Genomic DNA, 18,272 nt, shown 5'->3' with positions numbered 1-18,272 from the left:
CGGCGACGCAGTCTGTGCCACCAGCGAGCGGAGAAAGTGGCGACAGAGGTGGCCGAGGGCGAGGGGATGGCGGTGGTGGTGGAAACCCTGGCTGCTGGGTCTGTCACTCGATTTTTTAGAGGTGTGTGTAAAGGAAATACGAGAGGATATTTCTTATGTGCGAGAGAGAGAGGGAGGTGGGTATGGGGAGGTTAGCGCTAAGTGGGGAGGGTGGGTTTAACCAAACAACACATTGTGTTAACATCGTTGCAAGACATGTGTTGCTGTAGGGGGGTTCTTGTTGTAGTGCACCAACCCAAGACCCACACGCTTCCGAAGAACAAAGTGAAGGCCCTCAACCAAATGAACAATATCAAGGGCAAGATCAACCTCAAGATGGTGGTGAACCACAAAGTGATGCCCAAGGTCAAGTTCTCTCCATCAAGCAAGTTTAAGATCAAGAGCAAGCTCAAGATCAAGAACGAGCTCAAGATGACGCTCAAGATGATCAAGTTTCCGCTCCTCAACTCAATCCTGAGGAGGAATTGGAGCGTCGTGCCGCTAAGATTGCATCCAAGCTCACTACCAAGGATCATCTCATGACAAATGTGCTTGGAAGCTTAAGAAAGGGGATAAGCACTCGTAGACAATTAGAAAACTATTGGGAACATCACACATTTGTTTCTTGTGTTGAACCCCAAAAGGTCTATGAGGCGCTCGAGGATCCGGATTGGCTTAATGTCATGCATGAAGAACTCAACAACTTCGAGCACAACAAGGTGTGGATATTGATGCCAAGGCCAACGGGGAACCATAATGTCATTGGAACCAAGTGGATATTCAAGAACAAGCAAGATGCTCATGGAATTATCATTCGCAACAAGGCTCGTTCGGTAGCACAAGGCTACTCCCAAGTCGAGGGTATCGACTACGGTGAAACCTTTGCTCCCTTGATCACCTTAAATCTATTCGTTTGTTGATTGCTTATGCTTCTCATCATAACTTCAAGTTGCAACAAATGGATGTGAAGAGTGCTTTTCTTAATGGTCCCATTAATGAGTTGGTGTATGTCAAACAACCCCCTGAGTTCGAGGATCCCTATTTCCCCGATCATGTGTACCAACTCGACAAGGCACTCTATGGCCTTAAACAAGCCCCACGAGCGTGGTATGACCACCTTACCGAGTTGTTGGAAGATCGTGGGTTTGAAATTGGGAAAATCGACCCCACTCTTTTTACTAAGAAGGTTAAAGGGGAGTTGTTTGTGTGCCAACTATATGTTGATTATATTATCTTTGGTTCCCCTAACAAAGCTTTCAATGAGGAATTTGCCGCTCTCATGACCTCAAAGTTCAAGATGTCCATGATGGGAGAGTTGAAGTTCTTTCTCGGGTTCGAATTCAAGCAAAGAAGAGAAGGAACCTTCATGAACCGAGCCAAATACACTCAAGATATGCTCAAGAGATTCAAGCTAAGTGATGTCAAGCCGGCTTCCACTCCAATGCCCGTCAAATGCCAACTTGACATAGATCCCAATGGTAAAGCGGTGGATCAAAAGGCATATCGCTCCATGATTGGCTCCTTGCTTTACCTTTGTGCATCTAGACCGGATATCATGTTGAGTGTGGGAATTTGTGCACGGTTTCAAACCGCACCTAAGGAAAGCCACTATGTGGCGGTCAAGCGAATCTTTCGATATTTGGCTCATACCCCAAACTTTGGCTTATGGTACCCAAGAGGAGAAAACTTCAACCTTGTGGGCTATTCGGACTCCGATTGGGCGGGAGACAAAGTCGATAGGAAGTCAACTTCCGGAGGGTGCCAATTCCTTGGTTGCTCTTTGGTGAGTTGGTCTTCTAAGAAGCAAAGTTGTGTGTCTCTCTCGTCCACCGAAGCGGAGTATGTGGCCGCCGGTAGTTGTTGTGCACAACTTCTATGAATGAGGCAAACTTTAAAGGATTACGGTGTCACTTGTGACAAAGTGCCTCTTTGGTGTGAAATGAGAGTGCCATCAAGATTTCTCTCAACCCAGTGCAACACTTCAAGACGAAGCATATTGAGATTTGGTATCACTTCATCCGGGATCATATTAGGCACGGGGAGATCGAGCTCAACTATGTCAACACTCATGATAACCTTGCAGATATCTTCACAAAGCCCTTGGATGAAGCAAGATTTTGCGAGTTAAGGCATGAGCTAAATATCATTGATTCGAGCAATGTGGCTTGAACCCTTGCACACCCCACCATACTCATCTTGATGTCTTATTTAGGTGTAGGCATGGACATAGGCGGAGTGTTGTTCTCTCAATGAACTCTCCCTCCCCCCATTATACATAAAGTGATCAACTCTTTCACATTAGCCATCTTTGATGGTACTTGTGCTTCAAAGACGAGTTTTAGTCATGGGCCCAAGGATAATTCTTCGCGGTGCCATAGGAATTGACTCAAACATAGGTGGCTCCGGCCACCGCCCTCTCCTTGGAGAGGTGGTGTTTTGTGTTTGCGTTGCCCTTTGTTGTTCTTTGTCCCGCACTTGTGTTTCTGTTGCTTCGTGTGTGTGCCCTTTTGTGTGTCCAGTTGCTTGTAGGTTGCGTTGCAAAGGCCGTGTTTCTCTTTTCTTGTCGAAACTTGCATTTTCTTGGGGTTACGGTACTACCGTGGCAAGCCACAGTACTACCGCAGGAGATGGGGTGCCCTGTGCGTGCACAGATGCATCTCCGGCACGGTACTACCGCTTCCATTTGCGGCAGTAAGTTTTTACTACTGCTGGAAGAGCGGTACTACCGCCCTGCGTGCGGTACTTCCGGCCGGGCGGTACTACCACGATGATCCGCGGTACTACCGCGCCGTCGCGAGCAGGTGGGTGTCAAGAGCGGGCAGGGGGAGTTCCAACTCCCCCATACCCATTCAACTCAGTTTCCCCACTTCGTCTCTCTCTCTTTCTCTCTCTCTCTCTTCTGCCCAAGAACGTCGCCGGAGGACCTCGCCGGATCTCCATCTCCGGCCTCTCTCCTCGTATTCCGACTGGTGGGATCGATCCCCACCTCGCCCTCTTGCCATGGAATAAGGTTTCTCCCCATATCCCTCTCTCTTTGCTTCGTGGTTTTGCTTCTAGGTTTTGGGGACATGCATGTTGTTCTTGAGATTTTAGGACAAATCTTTGCAAGAGAAGGATGTAGGAGAGTAGTTGTGCAGTAGAGATGCTATTTGGTATGTTGCCACACGGTATTTTAGATCAACCGTAGTACCGCTCCCAAGTTGCGGATGTGCCTAGATCCATATCGTGCCATATTTGGTTCCGGGCGGTACTACCGCTCCTCCCGTGCGGTACTACTGCTCTGGCCGCATCCGCCTCACGCGGTACTACCGCTCCTCTGGAGCGGTACTACCGCCCGTGGCGCGGAAGTAAAATTTTACTTCCACTCTAAACGCGGCACTACCATGCCATCCCGGTGCGGTACTACCGCGGCTAGAGTAGCAGTAAATTTTTACTTCCGCTTAGTGGTGCGGTACTACCGTTGACTTCGAAACTACCTTGTGGCAACTACCCAATCTTATTTCTACATGTTTCGTTTGCTTTGGTTGTGGTCTTTGCATCGATTCTTCTCGTTTCTCTTGTGTGTTCTTGTGTGTGTCATAGGTGGTGGCTCAAGTGCGAGTGCAAGGCGCTCGAATCCCAGTCGTGACACAAGCTCCAAGTGTCTGCGCAACCAAGAGGCTCAGGAGGGCTCCAATGCCCCACAACGCCGCGCCAAGACCACAGCTTCCAAGATCAAGGAGCCCACTATGAGCATGGATGAGATGCCTCTCTCTGAGTTCATCCATTGGAGGAGGATCAACCCCTATGTGCACCCTTGTGAGAATGTTCGAGGCAATGATCTTTTCTGTACCAAGCAGCAAAATCTCATCTACCTCGATGTGATTAAGTCCAAGCAGAACATCTATGTTCCAGTTCAGTGGATTGACTTGAATCATATGAGGAATGACCGGGCATACTTTGGTGAGGCATTGGATGCAGTGGAGCAGTATGGCATTGAAGATTTCATCTCGTTCCACAAGGACTTTGACCCCGAGATCGTGGCTCAATTCTTTGCCTCTGTCCACTTCCACACGGATGAGGCAAGGACCATGACTTGGATGACCAATGGGAAGAGGTTGTCTGCTACATGGAAGGATTTCATGGACATGCTGAACGTTCTTGATGAGGGCCTCTCTGTACCCGTTGGTGCCCGCCCTCATGGCAACCCGGAGTCCACAAACAAGAACAAGCTTCAGCCCTACTACGTGGAGAAGATGTTGGCCAACAACAAGAAGGCTTGGGTGCTCAACTCCTACTTGGATGTCATGCACCGGATCTTCCGCAACACCCTCTTTCCGCGCATTGGTGACAAGGACAAGGTGCATGCTTATCTCGTTGATATGTTGCTTCTTTGTGAGAAGGCCCGTGTCCAAGTTCCTGGAATTCTTGATGCCTCTCACATTATGTGGTGTGAGCTCCGGTTTGCGGTCTTCAATCGCAAAGTGCCTATCTATGGACCATACCTGCAGCTCTTGATCTCGCAGACTTGGGAGGAGCTCTTTCCCCTAGAGGAGTTTCTTGCTCCCAACTGGATTCGTCATGAGCCCATCAGGCTACGTCAGAAGAACAAGTGGGCCAATACCACCACCAGGGCTGAGGCCGCACAGATGGAGGTTGATGAGGAGGAGGCTGAGGAGGAGGTGGCTGCTGATTGTGCTGAGGGGTCCGCTCCTCCGTCTGCTGAGCCATCTTGGGCTAAGAAGCTCAAGGACAAGATGAAGACTCTTTTCTGCATGCAGGCTAAGGGACAGAACAGGACTCACGTTGCTCAGTAGGAGAGTCGCCGGCACGACAAGAGGATTTTGAGGACCTTTGGCGACTAGGTTTTGAGCGGGTCAGAGAAGGAAATCACTCCGGAGGCTGCCTGGATGGCGAAGCAGGGCTACAAGTGGTCTGAGTCCAAGGAGGATTCTATTCCCGCTGCCGACACCAATGAGGAGGTTGATGGATGATCACTGCATGCAAGCTACCACCTGTGTCGTAGGTGCCCTCTCTGCCCTTTTGGTGTCTCGATGCCAAAGGGGGAGAGAGTGTAGGATTTGCGTGTTGAGTCTTGTTGCTTTCGTGCTTTCGTTTCGTTGTTCATCAGGTTTAGGTGTTCTAATATAGCTTTTGTTAACCAAAGTTGAAACTTTAGCATGTTCCTTTATCCTGACAGGGAAAGGTGGTTTCTTAATATAAGCAGAAGGAACAACTGGATCAACATTATAAATTACAGTTTCTTTTTTAACTGGTACCGATTCTTTATTTTCTTCTTTAATAGGTGGGTGATATTTAAACCACTTATCTTTAGGGAGATCAACATGAGTAGGAAATGATTCACAAAAGGAGGCTACTATCTCAGAGTCAAGTCCATATTTAGTGCTAAACTTTTCAAAAGCATCGGTGTTCATAAAAGATTTAACACAATCATCCTTAAGATTAATACCGGACTCTTTACCTTCGTCGATTTCCCAATCTTCGGAGTTGCATTTAATTCTTTCCAAAAGATCCCATCGGAATTCAGTAGTCTTCTTCATAAAAGAACCAGCACAAGAAGTGCCGAGCATGATTTGATCATTACGAGAAAGCCGAGCATAAAAGTTTTGGATAATAATTTCTTTTGAGAGCTTATGATTGGGGCATGAATATAACATTGAATTAAGCCTCCCCCAAGCTAGAGCGATACTTTCTCCTTCAGGAGGCCAAAAATTATATATATAATTCCGATCACGATGAACTAGATGCATAGGATAATTTTTTTGGTGGAACTCCAATTTCAAACGAATCCAATTCCAAGATCCAATATCATCGCATAGCCTATACCATGCCAATACTTTTCCCTTCAAAGGTAAAGGGAAAACCTTTTTCATATCATCTTCGGGTAAACCTGCAAGCTTAAACAATCCACAAATTTGTTCCACATATATCAAGTGCATATCAGGATGTTCTGTTCATCTCCTGCATAAGGATTAGCTAGCAGTTGTTCTATCATACTCGAAGGAATTTCATATTCAATATTTTCAGTAGGTGCAGTATGTTGAGGGGTAGCTAATTGTAACTTCGGTCGAGGTGAATATACCCCGAACAAACCCCTCAAAGGATTGTTCTCCATAGTAACAAGTGACAATAAATTTCAGCACACTATACAAATGTTTCCTTACCAAATTCCACTTACCAAAGGCGCTTCACTCCCCGGCAACGGCACCAGAAAATTGCCTTGATGACCCACAAGTATAGGGGATCAATTGTAGCTCTTTTCGATAAAGAGTGTCGAAGCCAGCGAGGAGCAGAAGGAAATGACAAGTAGTTTTCAATAAGGTAATGTCTGCAAGTGCTGAAATTCTAAGTAACTGAGTAGTTTGATAGCAAGATAATTTGTAACAGGCAAGTAACAATAGTAGTAGCAAAAGTGCAGCAAGGTAGCCCGATTCTTTTGAGGCAAAGGACAGCCCAAAACGGTCTCTTATGATAAGAAAAGTGTTCTTGAGAGTACACGGGAATCTCATCTAGTCACTTTCATCATGTTGGTTCGATTTGTGTTCGCTACTTTGATAATTTGATATGTGGGTGGATCGGTGCTTAGGTGATGTTCTTACTTGAACAAACCTCCTACTTATGATTAACCCTCCCGCAAGCATCCGCAACTACGGGAAAAGTATTAAGAATAAATTCTAACCATAGCATTAAACTTTTGGATCCAGTCGGTCCCTTACGGAATAGCGCATAAACTGGGGTTTAAGCTTCTGTCACTCTCGCAACCCATCATCTAATAACTACTCCACAATGCATTCCCTTAGGCCCAAATATGGTGAAGTGTCATGTAGTCGACGTTGTAAGGGCATATTTCTCCCTATGTGGTTTTGGTGATTGATGACAATGCTTTTGTGGACTAATCGTGCGCAGTGAGCATTTCAGATATATCATGTCTAGGCGCAAGACGATTCGGTGCCCCTCGGAGCATATCGAAGACGGCGTTTCTCTACGTTTCTTTTCGGTGGACTTGAGTCGTAGGAAAGCCGTACTATTAAGAGGGGGTCCGCTTTGGAAAGGTTTGGGTGGAATCATCACGTACAAATCTGTTCCTTTTGCACCACCCTTCCTTTGCCTCTTTGGAGCCACCACCGTTTATCCGTGTCTTTGCAAAATGAAGGACTCCTAGTGATTGCTCTGCTGTGGCAAGTGGTAGTACTGCTCATGGGAGCAGTAGTACCGCATAGGCCCACGGTAGTACCGGTCGGGGACGCGGTAGTACCGCAGGCCCTTGCGGTAGTACCGCCCACCGAGCGCGGTAGTACCGTGGCCTCGGGGCGGGCACAGCAGCACGAGCGGATGTAGGAGCGGATGTAACTTTTTACATCCGCGCCCTCACGGTAGTACCGCCCCCTGTTTGCGGTAGTACCGTGTCGGATTTTTGCACAGATCGTAACTCAGCGGAAGTGGCCACAGATGTATTTTTATTCGTCCGTGCCTTCCTAGCCCAGAGAAACTCTGCCTTGCGGTAGTAACGCAAGGGGGAGCGGTAGTATCGCTCCGGCGGTTCTACCGCCCTCTGCTTCAACGCAACAGGGCTGGTCTAGCTCCTGCAGCGCAAGCGGTAGTACCGTAGTGCCCCACGGTAGTACCGTAGTCCCTTGCGGTAGTACCTCATGTCTGGTGCGGCAGTACCGCAGGTCGCGGGCTGGATAAGTGGATAACGTTTGGATTTGTTCTATCACTATATAAGGGGAGTCTTCTTCTCCGAGTTGACTACCTCTTCCCTCCCAAGATCCATTGTTGCTCAAAGCTCCATTTTCACCCGATCTCTCTCCCTAGCCAATCAAACTTGTTGATTTTCTAGGGATTGGTTGAGAAGGTCCCAATCTACATTTCCACCAAGAGAAATTTGATTCCCCCCACTAATCCCTTGCGGATCTTGTTACTCTTGGGTGTGTGAGCACCCTACACGGTTGAGGTCACCGCGGAGCCATAGTCCATTGCGGTGAAGCTTTGTGGTGTCGTTGGGAGCCTCCAATTAAGTTGTGGAGATTGCCCCAACCTTGTTTGTAAAGGTTCGGTCGCCGCCTCCAAGGGCACCAATAGTGGAATCACGGCATCTCGTTGTGTGAGGGCGTGAGGAGAATACCGTGGCCCTAGTGGCTTCTTGGGGAGCATTGTGCCTCCACACCGCTCCAACGGAGACGTACTTCCTCTCAAAGGGAAGGAACTTTGGTAACACATCCTCGCCTATTCACCCCCCCTCTAGTCAACTATATCGATCCTTTCAGACGTTCACATGACACAACTAAGGGAATCACAACATACATACTATCAAAATATCGAACACATATCAAGTTCACATGATTACTTGCAACATGATTTCTCCCGTGACCTCCAGAACAAAAGTAACTACTCACAAATGATAATCATGCTCAAGATCAGAGGGGTATTAAATAGCATATTGGATCTGAACATATAATCTTCCACCGAATAAACCATATAGTAATCAACTACAAGATGTAATCAACACTATTAGTCACCCACAAGCACCAATCTATAGTTCCGGTAACAAGATTGAACACAAGAGATGAACTAGGGTTTGAGATGAGATGGTGCTGTTGAAGATGTTGATGGAGATAGCCCTCCCCAAGATGGGAGAGTTGTTGGTGATGATGATGATTTCCCCCTCCGGGAGGGAAGTTCCCCCGGCGGAATCGCTCCGCCGGAGGGCAAAAGTGCTCCTGCCCAAGTTCCACCTCGAGACAGCAGCGCTCCGTCCCAAAAGTCCTCTCCTTATTTTTTCTAGGTCAAAATGACTTATATACCAGAAGATGGGCACCGGAGGTGGGCCTGGGTGAGCACAACCCACCAGGGCGCGCTTGGGCTCCCTGGCGCGCCCAGGTGGGTTGTGCCCACCTGGTGGGCCCCCTCTGGTACTTATTTATTCCAATATTCTTCAAATATTCCATAAAAATTCTCCGTGAAGTTTCAGCTTGTTTGAAGTTGTGCAGAATAGGTAGCCTGACATAGCTTTTTCAGGTCCAGATTTCCAGCTGCCGGAATTCTCCCTCTTGGTGTGTACCTTGCAAATTATGAGAGAAAATGCATTAGAATTACTCCAGAAAGCATTATTATTCATAAAAACATCATAAATAACAGTAAGAAAAGATGATGCAAAATGGACGTATCACTGCGCACCTCAGAATGTTGGTCCGGTTGCCGGCATGGTAGAGAAGGGCATGGGACACGAGCCGGCTCACAGGACTCAAGGCGCCGTCGTCTCCCATGCCCTACTCTTCCTCATTGGAGCCCGGAACCTGAACGGTGCCAGTGGACGTCAGATCGATGACGGATCCTTCCGGGGATGAGCCGCCGACGTCCACCATGATGCGGTTGCGTCGCCCGGACAGATGCCCCATACAGGGCGTCGGATAATGCGACTCCGCCTCGCCGATGTCCGTTGTCGCAAGGGTTGCCGCCGCCTCCCGCGCCCGGTGCCTTGCACGGCGGGCACACAATGCCATGGCCTCGTGGGACGATGGGCGTCCCGAATATCGGCGCGCCAACGGAGGGGTTGCACGTCCGCCAGCGCGTTCGGACTCCAGACGGACCGCACGGCCTATGCCGAGGCACCTACGGCAGGCCTAGCGTCGGATACATGCGCCATTTGGGCGGACGCAATGGATTTCCGACAGATGGAGTCCGAGCGCAGCTGTGCACGAGCCTCCTCCCGGGCGCGCCGGAGCGCAAGCCAGACGACCATCTCCTCCTGGGGGCTGCGTAGGATGAGCTCGGGGTCGACGGATCTGGAGGTGAAGGATTCGGATCCGCGATCTGCCATGCCTGAAATGGCCGGAAGGAGCCGGAGATGAGCTTGGGTGGCGGAGGGGAGGGGAGTGAAGTGGCTAGGTTTTGGTCCGGCGAGTGGATGGGGAGGAATTTATGTGGGGTCGGGTGGGCGAGCGTGGGCCGGGTCCGACGTGGCGAGCGCGCCCGGTCGCCCCCATATCCGCACCATATTTGTGAGAATATGGGGGTGCCGGCCAGCTCGGGTGTTTGAGGGCCGTTTGAGGAGCTCGTCTGGGTCAAAAAATCGTGACCGAGCGGCCCGCCCGGGCGTATGAGGCGGGTTTGAGGCGCCCGGCTGTAGATGCTCTTATTGCATATCTAAGTGAGTTAATCAAGCATAAAAAAGAAAAAAATACCACACGAATCTCCGTGTAAGATCAAGGGCATAGCACTTAGATGTGCAATACTTATGTCACATCTAGATGTATTTTAGCAAAACTATTGTTATAAAATATCACCTATGTGGGACATTATGTGGTTTGTTAGTTAATAAAAAATTACCGTGGAGGTTTCCCTCATAATTTCATGCGTAATTTTTTTATTGCAAAATGCTGAAAAAATACCATGTCAACATAATCTAAAACTACGTCTTGTCGGTAGTGGTATTTCGATCTACTTTTACGCTCTTCATACTATTCCTCACACTTCGATCAAAATGTTCTAAGCTCTCGCTTGCATGTATTTATTGTCATGTAACATGACTACGTCACTTGCATGTCACGTAGTATAAACAAATCAATCACCGCTTACATGTTTTCAACCAAATAATATTTTCTGGAGACATCACCACCAATTCCGGTCAGTCGATTATCAATAGTCCTTATTGTCACTCGCAAAGCACTCCTTAGGGCATCTCCAAAAGGGGCCTCAACCGCCCGCATACGTCGGGACCGTGTGGTCCGGACGTGTTGAGGGCCTGCATCGATCCGCCAAGTGGTATGGGTATACTTTTTCCAGCAAAGTCAAGACAAACTCTGGGGGAGAAGGCTTTACAAGAGTCCGAATAGCAGACACGTCGGACACCGACACCCCCGGCCCACCCAAAGCCTCACCAAAACCCCTCTCGGACCCCACGCCTCCATCCTCCCATTTTCTCTCCTTCCATTTTTCCCTCCTGCCTTCGCCACCGTTCCGCCACCCCGGCACACCCCATGCCGATACTGGACGTGTCCGTCACCTCCAGCGGTACACCCAGGAAGCAAGCCGCTTCTTCTCCGCCGTTGTTCCACATCTCTCCTCCGACCGCCACGCAGGTACCATCAGCTCCTAGGGTACTCACCATGCCAGAAACTGTTCGATGAAATGCCCGTGCTAAATTTTTTTAGCCCTTATTCTTTGAAGCAATGGATTCGGAATTGGAGTACATAAACGAGCAGGACTAGACGGATAAGACGGCGATGATGCAGGCGGTCCTTGCAGACGCGGAGCATGCGGAAGAGCATGCTCTCAATTTCAAGGGATCGATGAAGGGTCATTGAGTGCTCAACTGCAACAGGGCCCGCAGCTATTTGACGCTGATGTACGACTACTTTGCCCCTGATAATCTTCACTGGCGGTTTCGAATGCGAAAAAATGTCTTTGATCGTCTCTACCATAGGGTCCGGTCGTTTGATGACCACTTCATCTTGAAGAAGGATGCCGTGGAAAGGATTGGATTTTCTGGTTATCAGAAGTGCACGGCCGCACTGCGGACGCTTGCATATGGCACGGCCGCTGATTCGTGGGACGAGTACCTATGGATACGTGAGAGCACATGCGGAGATGCCATGGTCAATTTTGCAACTGCTGTTGTCTCGGTGTTTGGACCTCAATACCTGAGAGAATCAAATGTCGAAGACACCGAGAGGCTCTTGACAATCTCTGAAGCAAGAGGGTGGCCAGGTTTGCTCGGATCTCTTGACTCCATGCATTGGAAATGGAAGAGCTTCCCAAAAGCTCTACAAGGGCAATATATGTGCCATGTTAAGAAGCCCACCATCATTCTTGACACGGTTGCATCACATGATCTTTGGATTTAGCATGCTCTTTTTGGGATGCTCGGGTCTCACAATGACATCAATATGCTGCAACGATCACCATTGTTTGCGAGATTGACTGAAAATAAAGTTCCTACTTGCCGCTATACCGTCAATGGGCATGAGTAGTTACTATCTGGTTGATGGTATCTATCCTCCGTGGGCTACCTTTGTCAACACCATCTCTAAGCCAGAAAAAGGCTTGCTTTGTCCAAAGACAAGAAGCAACTAGAAAGGATGTTGAGAGGGCATTTAAAGTTCTGCAGACATGTTTTGCGGTTGTTCGTAGATTAGCTAATAAATGGGATGCAGAGACCTTGTGGGAGCTGATAACTTGTTGTGTGATCATACACAACATGATCGTGGAGGATGAATGTGATGGTGCTGCCGCAAGTCTTGAATTTGAGAAGATGGGTGATCCTATCGAACTTCCTGATAAGAATCTGGCCACATTTGAAGAGTTTGTTCAAATGCATCAACAAATTTGGCATTAAGCAACTCATGGGCAACTTAAGGAAGATTTGATCAAGCATCAGTGAGCAGTTAAAGGGAACAACAATATTTGAGTGTACATTCGCAAAAAAAACAATATTTGAGTGTAATATTTGAACTTATTCAAGTAGAACTACCGTTGCATTTGAAAATTTGAACTATGAAAAACTGGTAAAATCCCATCGAGCAACCTGGAAATCTGATACCACTTGATAGAGGCGAAGGTGTCCCATCTTTCGATGAGATGGTAACCATCGTTTTGGTGGAAGTTGACTTTGACGATCCGACTACGAACGTGCGAAGACGTCGCGCCTTAGCAATCGCTAAACCAACTCCGAGAGGTTATTGACCACGCCGGAGCACGATCAACCTGACCACGAGGGTTTATTTCCTGCAAGCAAATGAAGAACAAGCAAGAAACTGAGATTGTAATCTGGATGTTATGAATTTAAGAGGAAAATTTTATTCCTCAAATTGGGGTTTTGTGACGTCTTGGTCTGGTCGTTGAACACAAACGAAGGACGCGAGTTGCAGCTATGGCGAATTTTAATCTAAACAAAACCCAAGTGTAAACATTGCCTTAAGGGTTGTATTTATAGGGGAAAAGGGAGGGGATTTCGTCCACCCTTGGCAAGGTGGGAGTAAAACACCTCCAGAGTTGTTTCCCCTACAATACCGACTCTAAAACCAGTCTATTTAGTAGTATTTCGAAATTACATGGGCCTTCCCCAAAACTAAGGTGACGCAACACCTATAATAAGCTATGGACGAAATTTATGAAAGGGCATCTTGTATATTTCTTCCATGTCCTTGTATGTCATTATGGGGGCTTCCAAGTGCTGAAAACTCCATTTGTAACGCTGTTCTGGTTCCCTTCGCGCGCGGCTTCATCTCCCAGTTTGATCCTGCTCCAGTGTTCATCTCTCTTGTCCATGCTAGGCCCTTCATTAGCAATCAACACAAATGTATCTATTTTAGGGAGCATCATATTCTCATGAACATTTGAATTATTCCAAAAAAGAAAGTATCTGATAATTTAATAATTGGGGTGCGCAAGTTATAGTAATTGGTCCAGTATATATAGTACAAGCAGGAGCTGTAGGTGTAACTATGGTATTGATGTCCTCATCACGGCATTAATGCCGACCTCGACGTGCTCTGGGCCGGCGTGGTAAGCGGCACGTGCATCGGAAGAAAAGCACGGAAGGGGTGGGTGAGGGGTTTGGTGGGCCAGAGCGGTCAGAAGCGGGTGTGGGATCGGTCCGGACTCCCGCAAAGCACTCCCCTCCACGCCACCGCGTTTGTCTCCGGTTCGCGGGAGAATCGCATCCAGACTGCGTCGCGGACCAATAGAGGACCGTGTTATATGGATTCCGTAGTCTGAACGGTTACGAAAGGTTTAAGGGTCGACGTTGAAGATGCCTTCGTGTCTTTCACCGAGCATGCCCTGGACCTCCGCCATATGCCCGGGGCCCGGCCGGCCGGCTACCCAACGCACGCAGGAAGGCTTGCCAGCCTATGCCTGCTATGGGCGTGGTGTGGCGCGCGATGACCTCACGAGATCCGCGGCACAGTGCCGGAGGAGCGCGAGCAATGGCGGCACACGGCATGCGCCATGCGGCACGAGGCGGACGAGCCCATCCCGCCGTGCTGGTAGAGAGCAGCCTCCGGCAAAGGACAAAGAATTGCTATTGCGTTCTGGTGGAGCTAGCTGGTCGCGCGCGCGCAGCCAGGTAGAGTGGAGTGTGGTCTCCATCAGAGACAAGCATGGCGCCGCCTGCTGCGTGCTGCCATCGTTCGATCGACCACGTACGGCCGGCTAGCTTGCATGAACTTTGCTGCGCCCTACCGGTCGTTGCACAGAGCAAGGAATCTTTGTTCGACGAGATCTCCGGTCGACGGTAACTGGACTGCTTCCCACTTTATTTGCAACTTTAAAAGAGAAAATTAGAATGTTTTGACCTGAGGAAGAAGGAACTTATAATTATGCAATAAGTGTATTTTTTCCCAGGAAAAGGAACTTATAATTGTGCAATATGCAGTCACATATGGTGAGGAAAGTTCCGTCCCATTATTAGACCATGTACTATGCTTTTGTCTACAGTAGTTAATAACAGGTAGTACAAGCTACCTACTGCGTGATTAATACGCGGAAGAAAATAGCAGAATCCATGATACTGACAAGGCCAAACCAACCGTCGAACAAAGAAAGATTGTACACGGCGAAGCAAGCTGGTGCACGCTACTAAACTACTACTGAGGTAGTGTGGTTAAGGCGAAAACGTAGTACCATGCATGTCAAACACACCAGGGGAAGTGTACGGTTTATCTACAAGTAGTGGAGTAATATTACAAGAGGAAATACATACTCGGGGCAGCAACCGGATATACGTGCAACATGCTACTGTCCCACCCCTTAGCCTCGGGACCGAATATACGTGCGGCAGTAGGGTAGACCTACCTGAAGCGACGTACACAGATCATACGACTTCCGTATTTATACAGCAAAAAATGAATGCAGTGGCATGTGGGTCGTCCTGGTCCCGGATAGACGTGAGTATACACCACACGCATGCAATGATGCAACAACCAATTAAAAGCTAGCGCCAGTGGTACAGGTTGTCGAAGAAGCAGAGCAGGTGCACTCAAATCCCCGGATAAGAGCATCTCCAGCCGTTGCCCCTCCCCAGGCGCCTAAAATCGCCGCCTGGGGGCGAGCCGGTTTAAAAAAAGGGTTTATGGGCGAGTTGGTCCTCAGTCGCCGCGCCCAGTTTTTTGTGAAAATTAAATTCCGGCATAAACACGGCGCAAATTCAACCAAACTTCAGCGAGTTCATATATATTTAAAATATTTTACAAAAAGAAAAAAAACTACTAGGCCCGCCGTCTCCCTCGCCGCTCCTCGCCGCCCGTCGCCCTTGCAGCTACATGCCGAGGAGGCTGTAGGACCGCGTGTAGTCGCCGCCGCCGTCGTCGTCGTCGCCTCCTCCGCGGCCGCCGTCACTGCTGCAACCCTCCCTAGGATTGGCGCGGCGGGTTGGACGGTCCGGGGGCGTCCTCGTCCTCGTCGCTGTCGAGGATCACCACGCCGTGCTCGTCCTCGCGCCCACGCTTGCCGGCGGCTATCTCCTCCAGAGCCCGGCGATGCCAGACCATCTCGTCGCGGCGGTAGTCGTCCCGCGCCCACCGTAGCGCGTCCTCCACTACTAGGAAAAGGGCTATAGCTAATATGGACATTAATGGTGCACCATGTATGTGGTGCGCCAGTGGCGCACCAGATACAGGTGCGCCATTAGTGTCCTCATTACTAATGGCGCATCACACACACGGTGCGCCATTACTAACAATTTTTTTCCAAAACTATTAATGGCGCACCAAAGCACAGTGCGTTATTACTAGTTTTAACTAGTAATGGCGCACCACGCACTCTGTGCGCCACTACTAACAATTTTTTTTTACTTTTTTTTCAAAACTAGTAATGGCGCACCTGGGTACAGTGCGCCATTACTAGTTCAAACTAGTAATGGCGCACCACAACCACGGTGCGCCACTACTAACATTTTTTTTTGCAAAACTAGTAATGGCGCACCACGTAACAGGTGCGCCATTAGTAACCAGGGTAACCTGGGAGCAGCTAGATATTTTGGGCAGCCACCTACCACACTCACTTTCCCCACTTCATTCTCTCCACGTCCTCCTCCAAGCTTGTCTCGGCTGCCTCCTCCTTCTCACCTCATTTGCACCATAGATTCACCCAAATTAAGTGGTTAAATTACCTTTTTTTGATAGGTAAGTAAGGGGAAAGCTTTCTTTATGTTGTAGATCTACTTTTTTCTCCCTCCAACAACGTGCACATGCACTTTTTATGGCCTAGATCTATGTATGTTTGTGGTGTTGCATATGTTTGTGGTGTTGCATATGTTTGTGTTTGCAGGTACCGGTATTTGAAATACGATAGTTGCCAATATTTTGCCGGAATGTTGATTCATTTCCGTTTTGGCGAGAATTTGGCACTATGCATTCTTTTTGGTCCTATTTTTAGGCAAAGTCATGCCAAATTTTTCCTTGGTTCTAAAATATCGTTTTGCTCTACCCCGCAGGCGACCATGGTACGCACGATGACCGAAGGCATCGTGAATAGGTTTTTGAGCTCCGCGAAGGCCGAGATGCTTCAAAAGAACGAGACGGAGATAAGATGTCCGTGTCGAAGATGCAAGCTGAAGAGCCTTATTACGGACCCGGATTCCGGACAGGTGCGGGACCACCTGCTCTTGCGTGGTTTCATGGATGGCTATCGGTGGCAAGGTGATGAAGATGACTATGAAGTCGTCCATGGGGGCCGGGCAAGAAATGAGGAAGGGCAGCAAGAGAACCACCGCGGCGAGGGCGGGCGAGAAGACGAAGAATCTCCAGGACATGATCACGACGGTGATGCAGTACACAGTCATCATGTAGAAGATGCTGGACATGATGATGAGGAAGATCAAGACGAAGGGCATGATCATGAAGATGAAGATGCCGGAGCAGACGACGATGGACCATCGATGGGCTGGGTGCAGGACCCTCATATTCAAGAGCTGCTTCTCAAGCAGACGGATAACGCAAGAGCTGCCGCCCGAGAGAAAGCCAAGCTGGATCAACTGGAGATAGAGCGGTTACTCCATTGTACGAAGGATGCAGGCCCGAGGATACCCGCCTGAAAGTAACGCTCATGGCTTTGGAGATGAAGGTAAAATACAAAATGTCCGACGCATGCTTCGACGAGAACATGTCATTCTGGCACGAACGTCTTCCAAGGGGAACAAGTGCCCGACTAGTTTTGAGGAGGCAAAGAAAATCGTGTGTCCTCTGGATTTACCGCACGAGAAATACCATGTGTGCATGAACAATTGCATCATTTATCGGGATGAGCATGCGGAGTCTACCATATGTCCGGTGTGCGGTGTCACTCAATACAAGAAGAGGAAGAAAGCTCCTCAAAAAGTGGTGTGGTACTTTCGATCACTCCTCTTCTGCAATGGTATTTCGCGGACCCTAAGCTAGCAAAGCTTCTGCGTTGGCACGCGGATAGGGAGGAGAAGAACCGAGAAGATGACGGAAATGATCCGGAGATAAATAAAAAAGACAAGATGCTGAGTCACCCTAAGGATGCGAGCCAGTGGCAAGCGTTGAACTTCGAACACCCAGAATTTGGGGACGATCCAACGAACATCGTGCTGGGAGCGAGCACCGATGGAGTCAATCCGTTTGGCAGCCAGAGAAGCACACATAGCACCTGGCCTGTGTTTGTGTGGATGTACAACCTTCCCCCCTGGTTGTGCATGAAGAGGAAGTACATTCACATGAGTATGCTAATTGAAGGGCCGAAACAACCAGGGAACGAAATCAATCTGTATCTGGGGCTGCTGAAAGAGGAGCTAGACACGCTGTGGAAAACGCCAGCCAATACGTGGGATGCCGTAGAGAAAGAATATTTCCCTATGAGAGCCGCACTGCTCACGACGGTGCATGACTATCTCGGTTACAGATATCTCGTAGGGCAGGTGGTCCACGGATTTTCTGGATGCGTCAGGTGCATGGATGACACAACGTATCGCCAGCTAGATAGAGATCCCGGGTCTTCGAAAACCATGTTCATGGGACATCGAAGGTGGCGTCGCGACGATGACTCATGGAGAAAACGCAAGGATCTGTTCGATGGTGAAACCGAACCCCGAAGACGCCCGCGTACGAGGAGCGGCGAGGAAATAGACGAGCTGTTGAAAAATTGGAAAGATTGCCCACTGCCGGGAAAGAAGCAAAAGGCGCCAGAGCCGGGAAAGAAGCGAAAGGCGCCAGAGCCGCTGCTGAAGGTATGGAAAACAAGGTCTGTTTTCTGGTACTTGTCGTACTGGAAGA

At 48.9% G+C, this 18,272-nt stretch overlaps 1 protein-coding gene across 1 annotated transcript; it reads left to right on the top strand.

Annotated features, from left to right (window-relative positions):
* Positions 1 to 11,384: 11,384 nt before the first annotated feature.
* LOC109767901 (uncharacterized) lies at positions 11,385 to 11,885 on the top strand. Its single transcript, XM_020326625.1, has one exon. It carries the CDS (start codon positions 11,385 to 11,387, stop codon positions 11,883 to 11,885), a length of 501 nt encoding a protein of 166 aa, XP_020182214.1.
* Positions 11,886 to 18,272: the final 6,387 nt, after the last annotated feature.

This window comes from Aegilops tauschii, chromosome 5, assembly GCF_002575655.3.
Source record: "Aegilops tauschii subsp. strangulata cultivar AL8/78 chromosome 5, Aet v6.0, whole genome shotgun sequence".
Lineage (NCBI taxonomy): Eukaryota > Viridiplantae > Streptophyta > Magnoliopsida > Poales > Poaceae > Aegilops > Aegilops tauschii.
The sequence above is the reverse complement of the archived record's forward strand: the minus strand, read 5'-3'. Positions and strand labels throughout refer to the sequence as shown.

What these genes read in the sequence shown, in the direction of transcription:
- LOC109767901 (XM_020326625.1), top strand. Translation starts at nt 11,385, where the DNA reads ATGTACGACTACTTTGCCCCTGATAATCTTCACTGGCGGTTTCGAATG.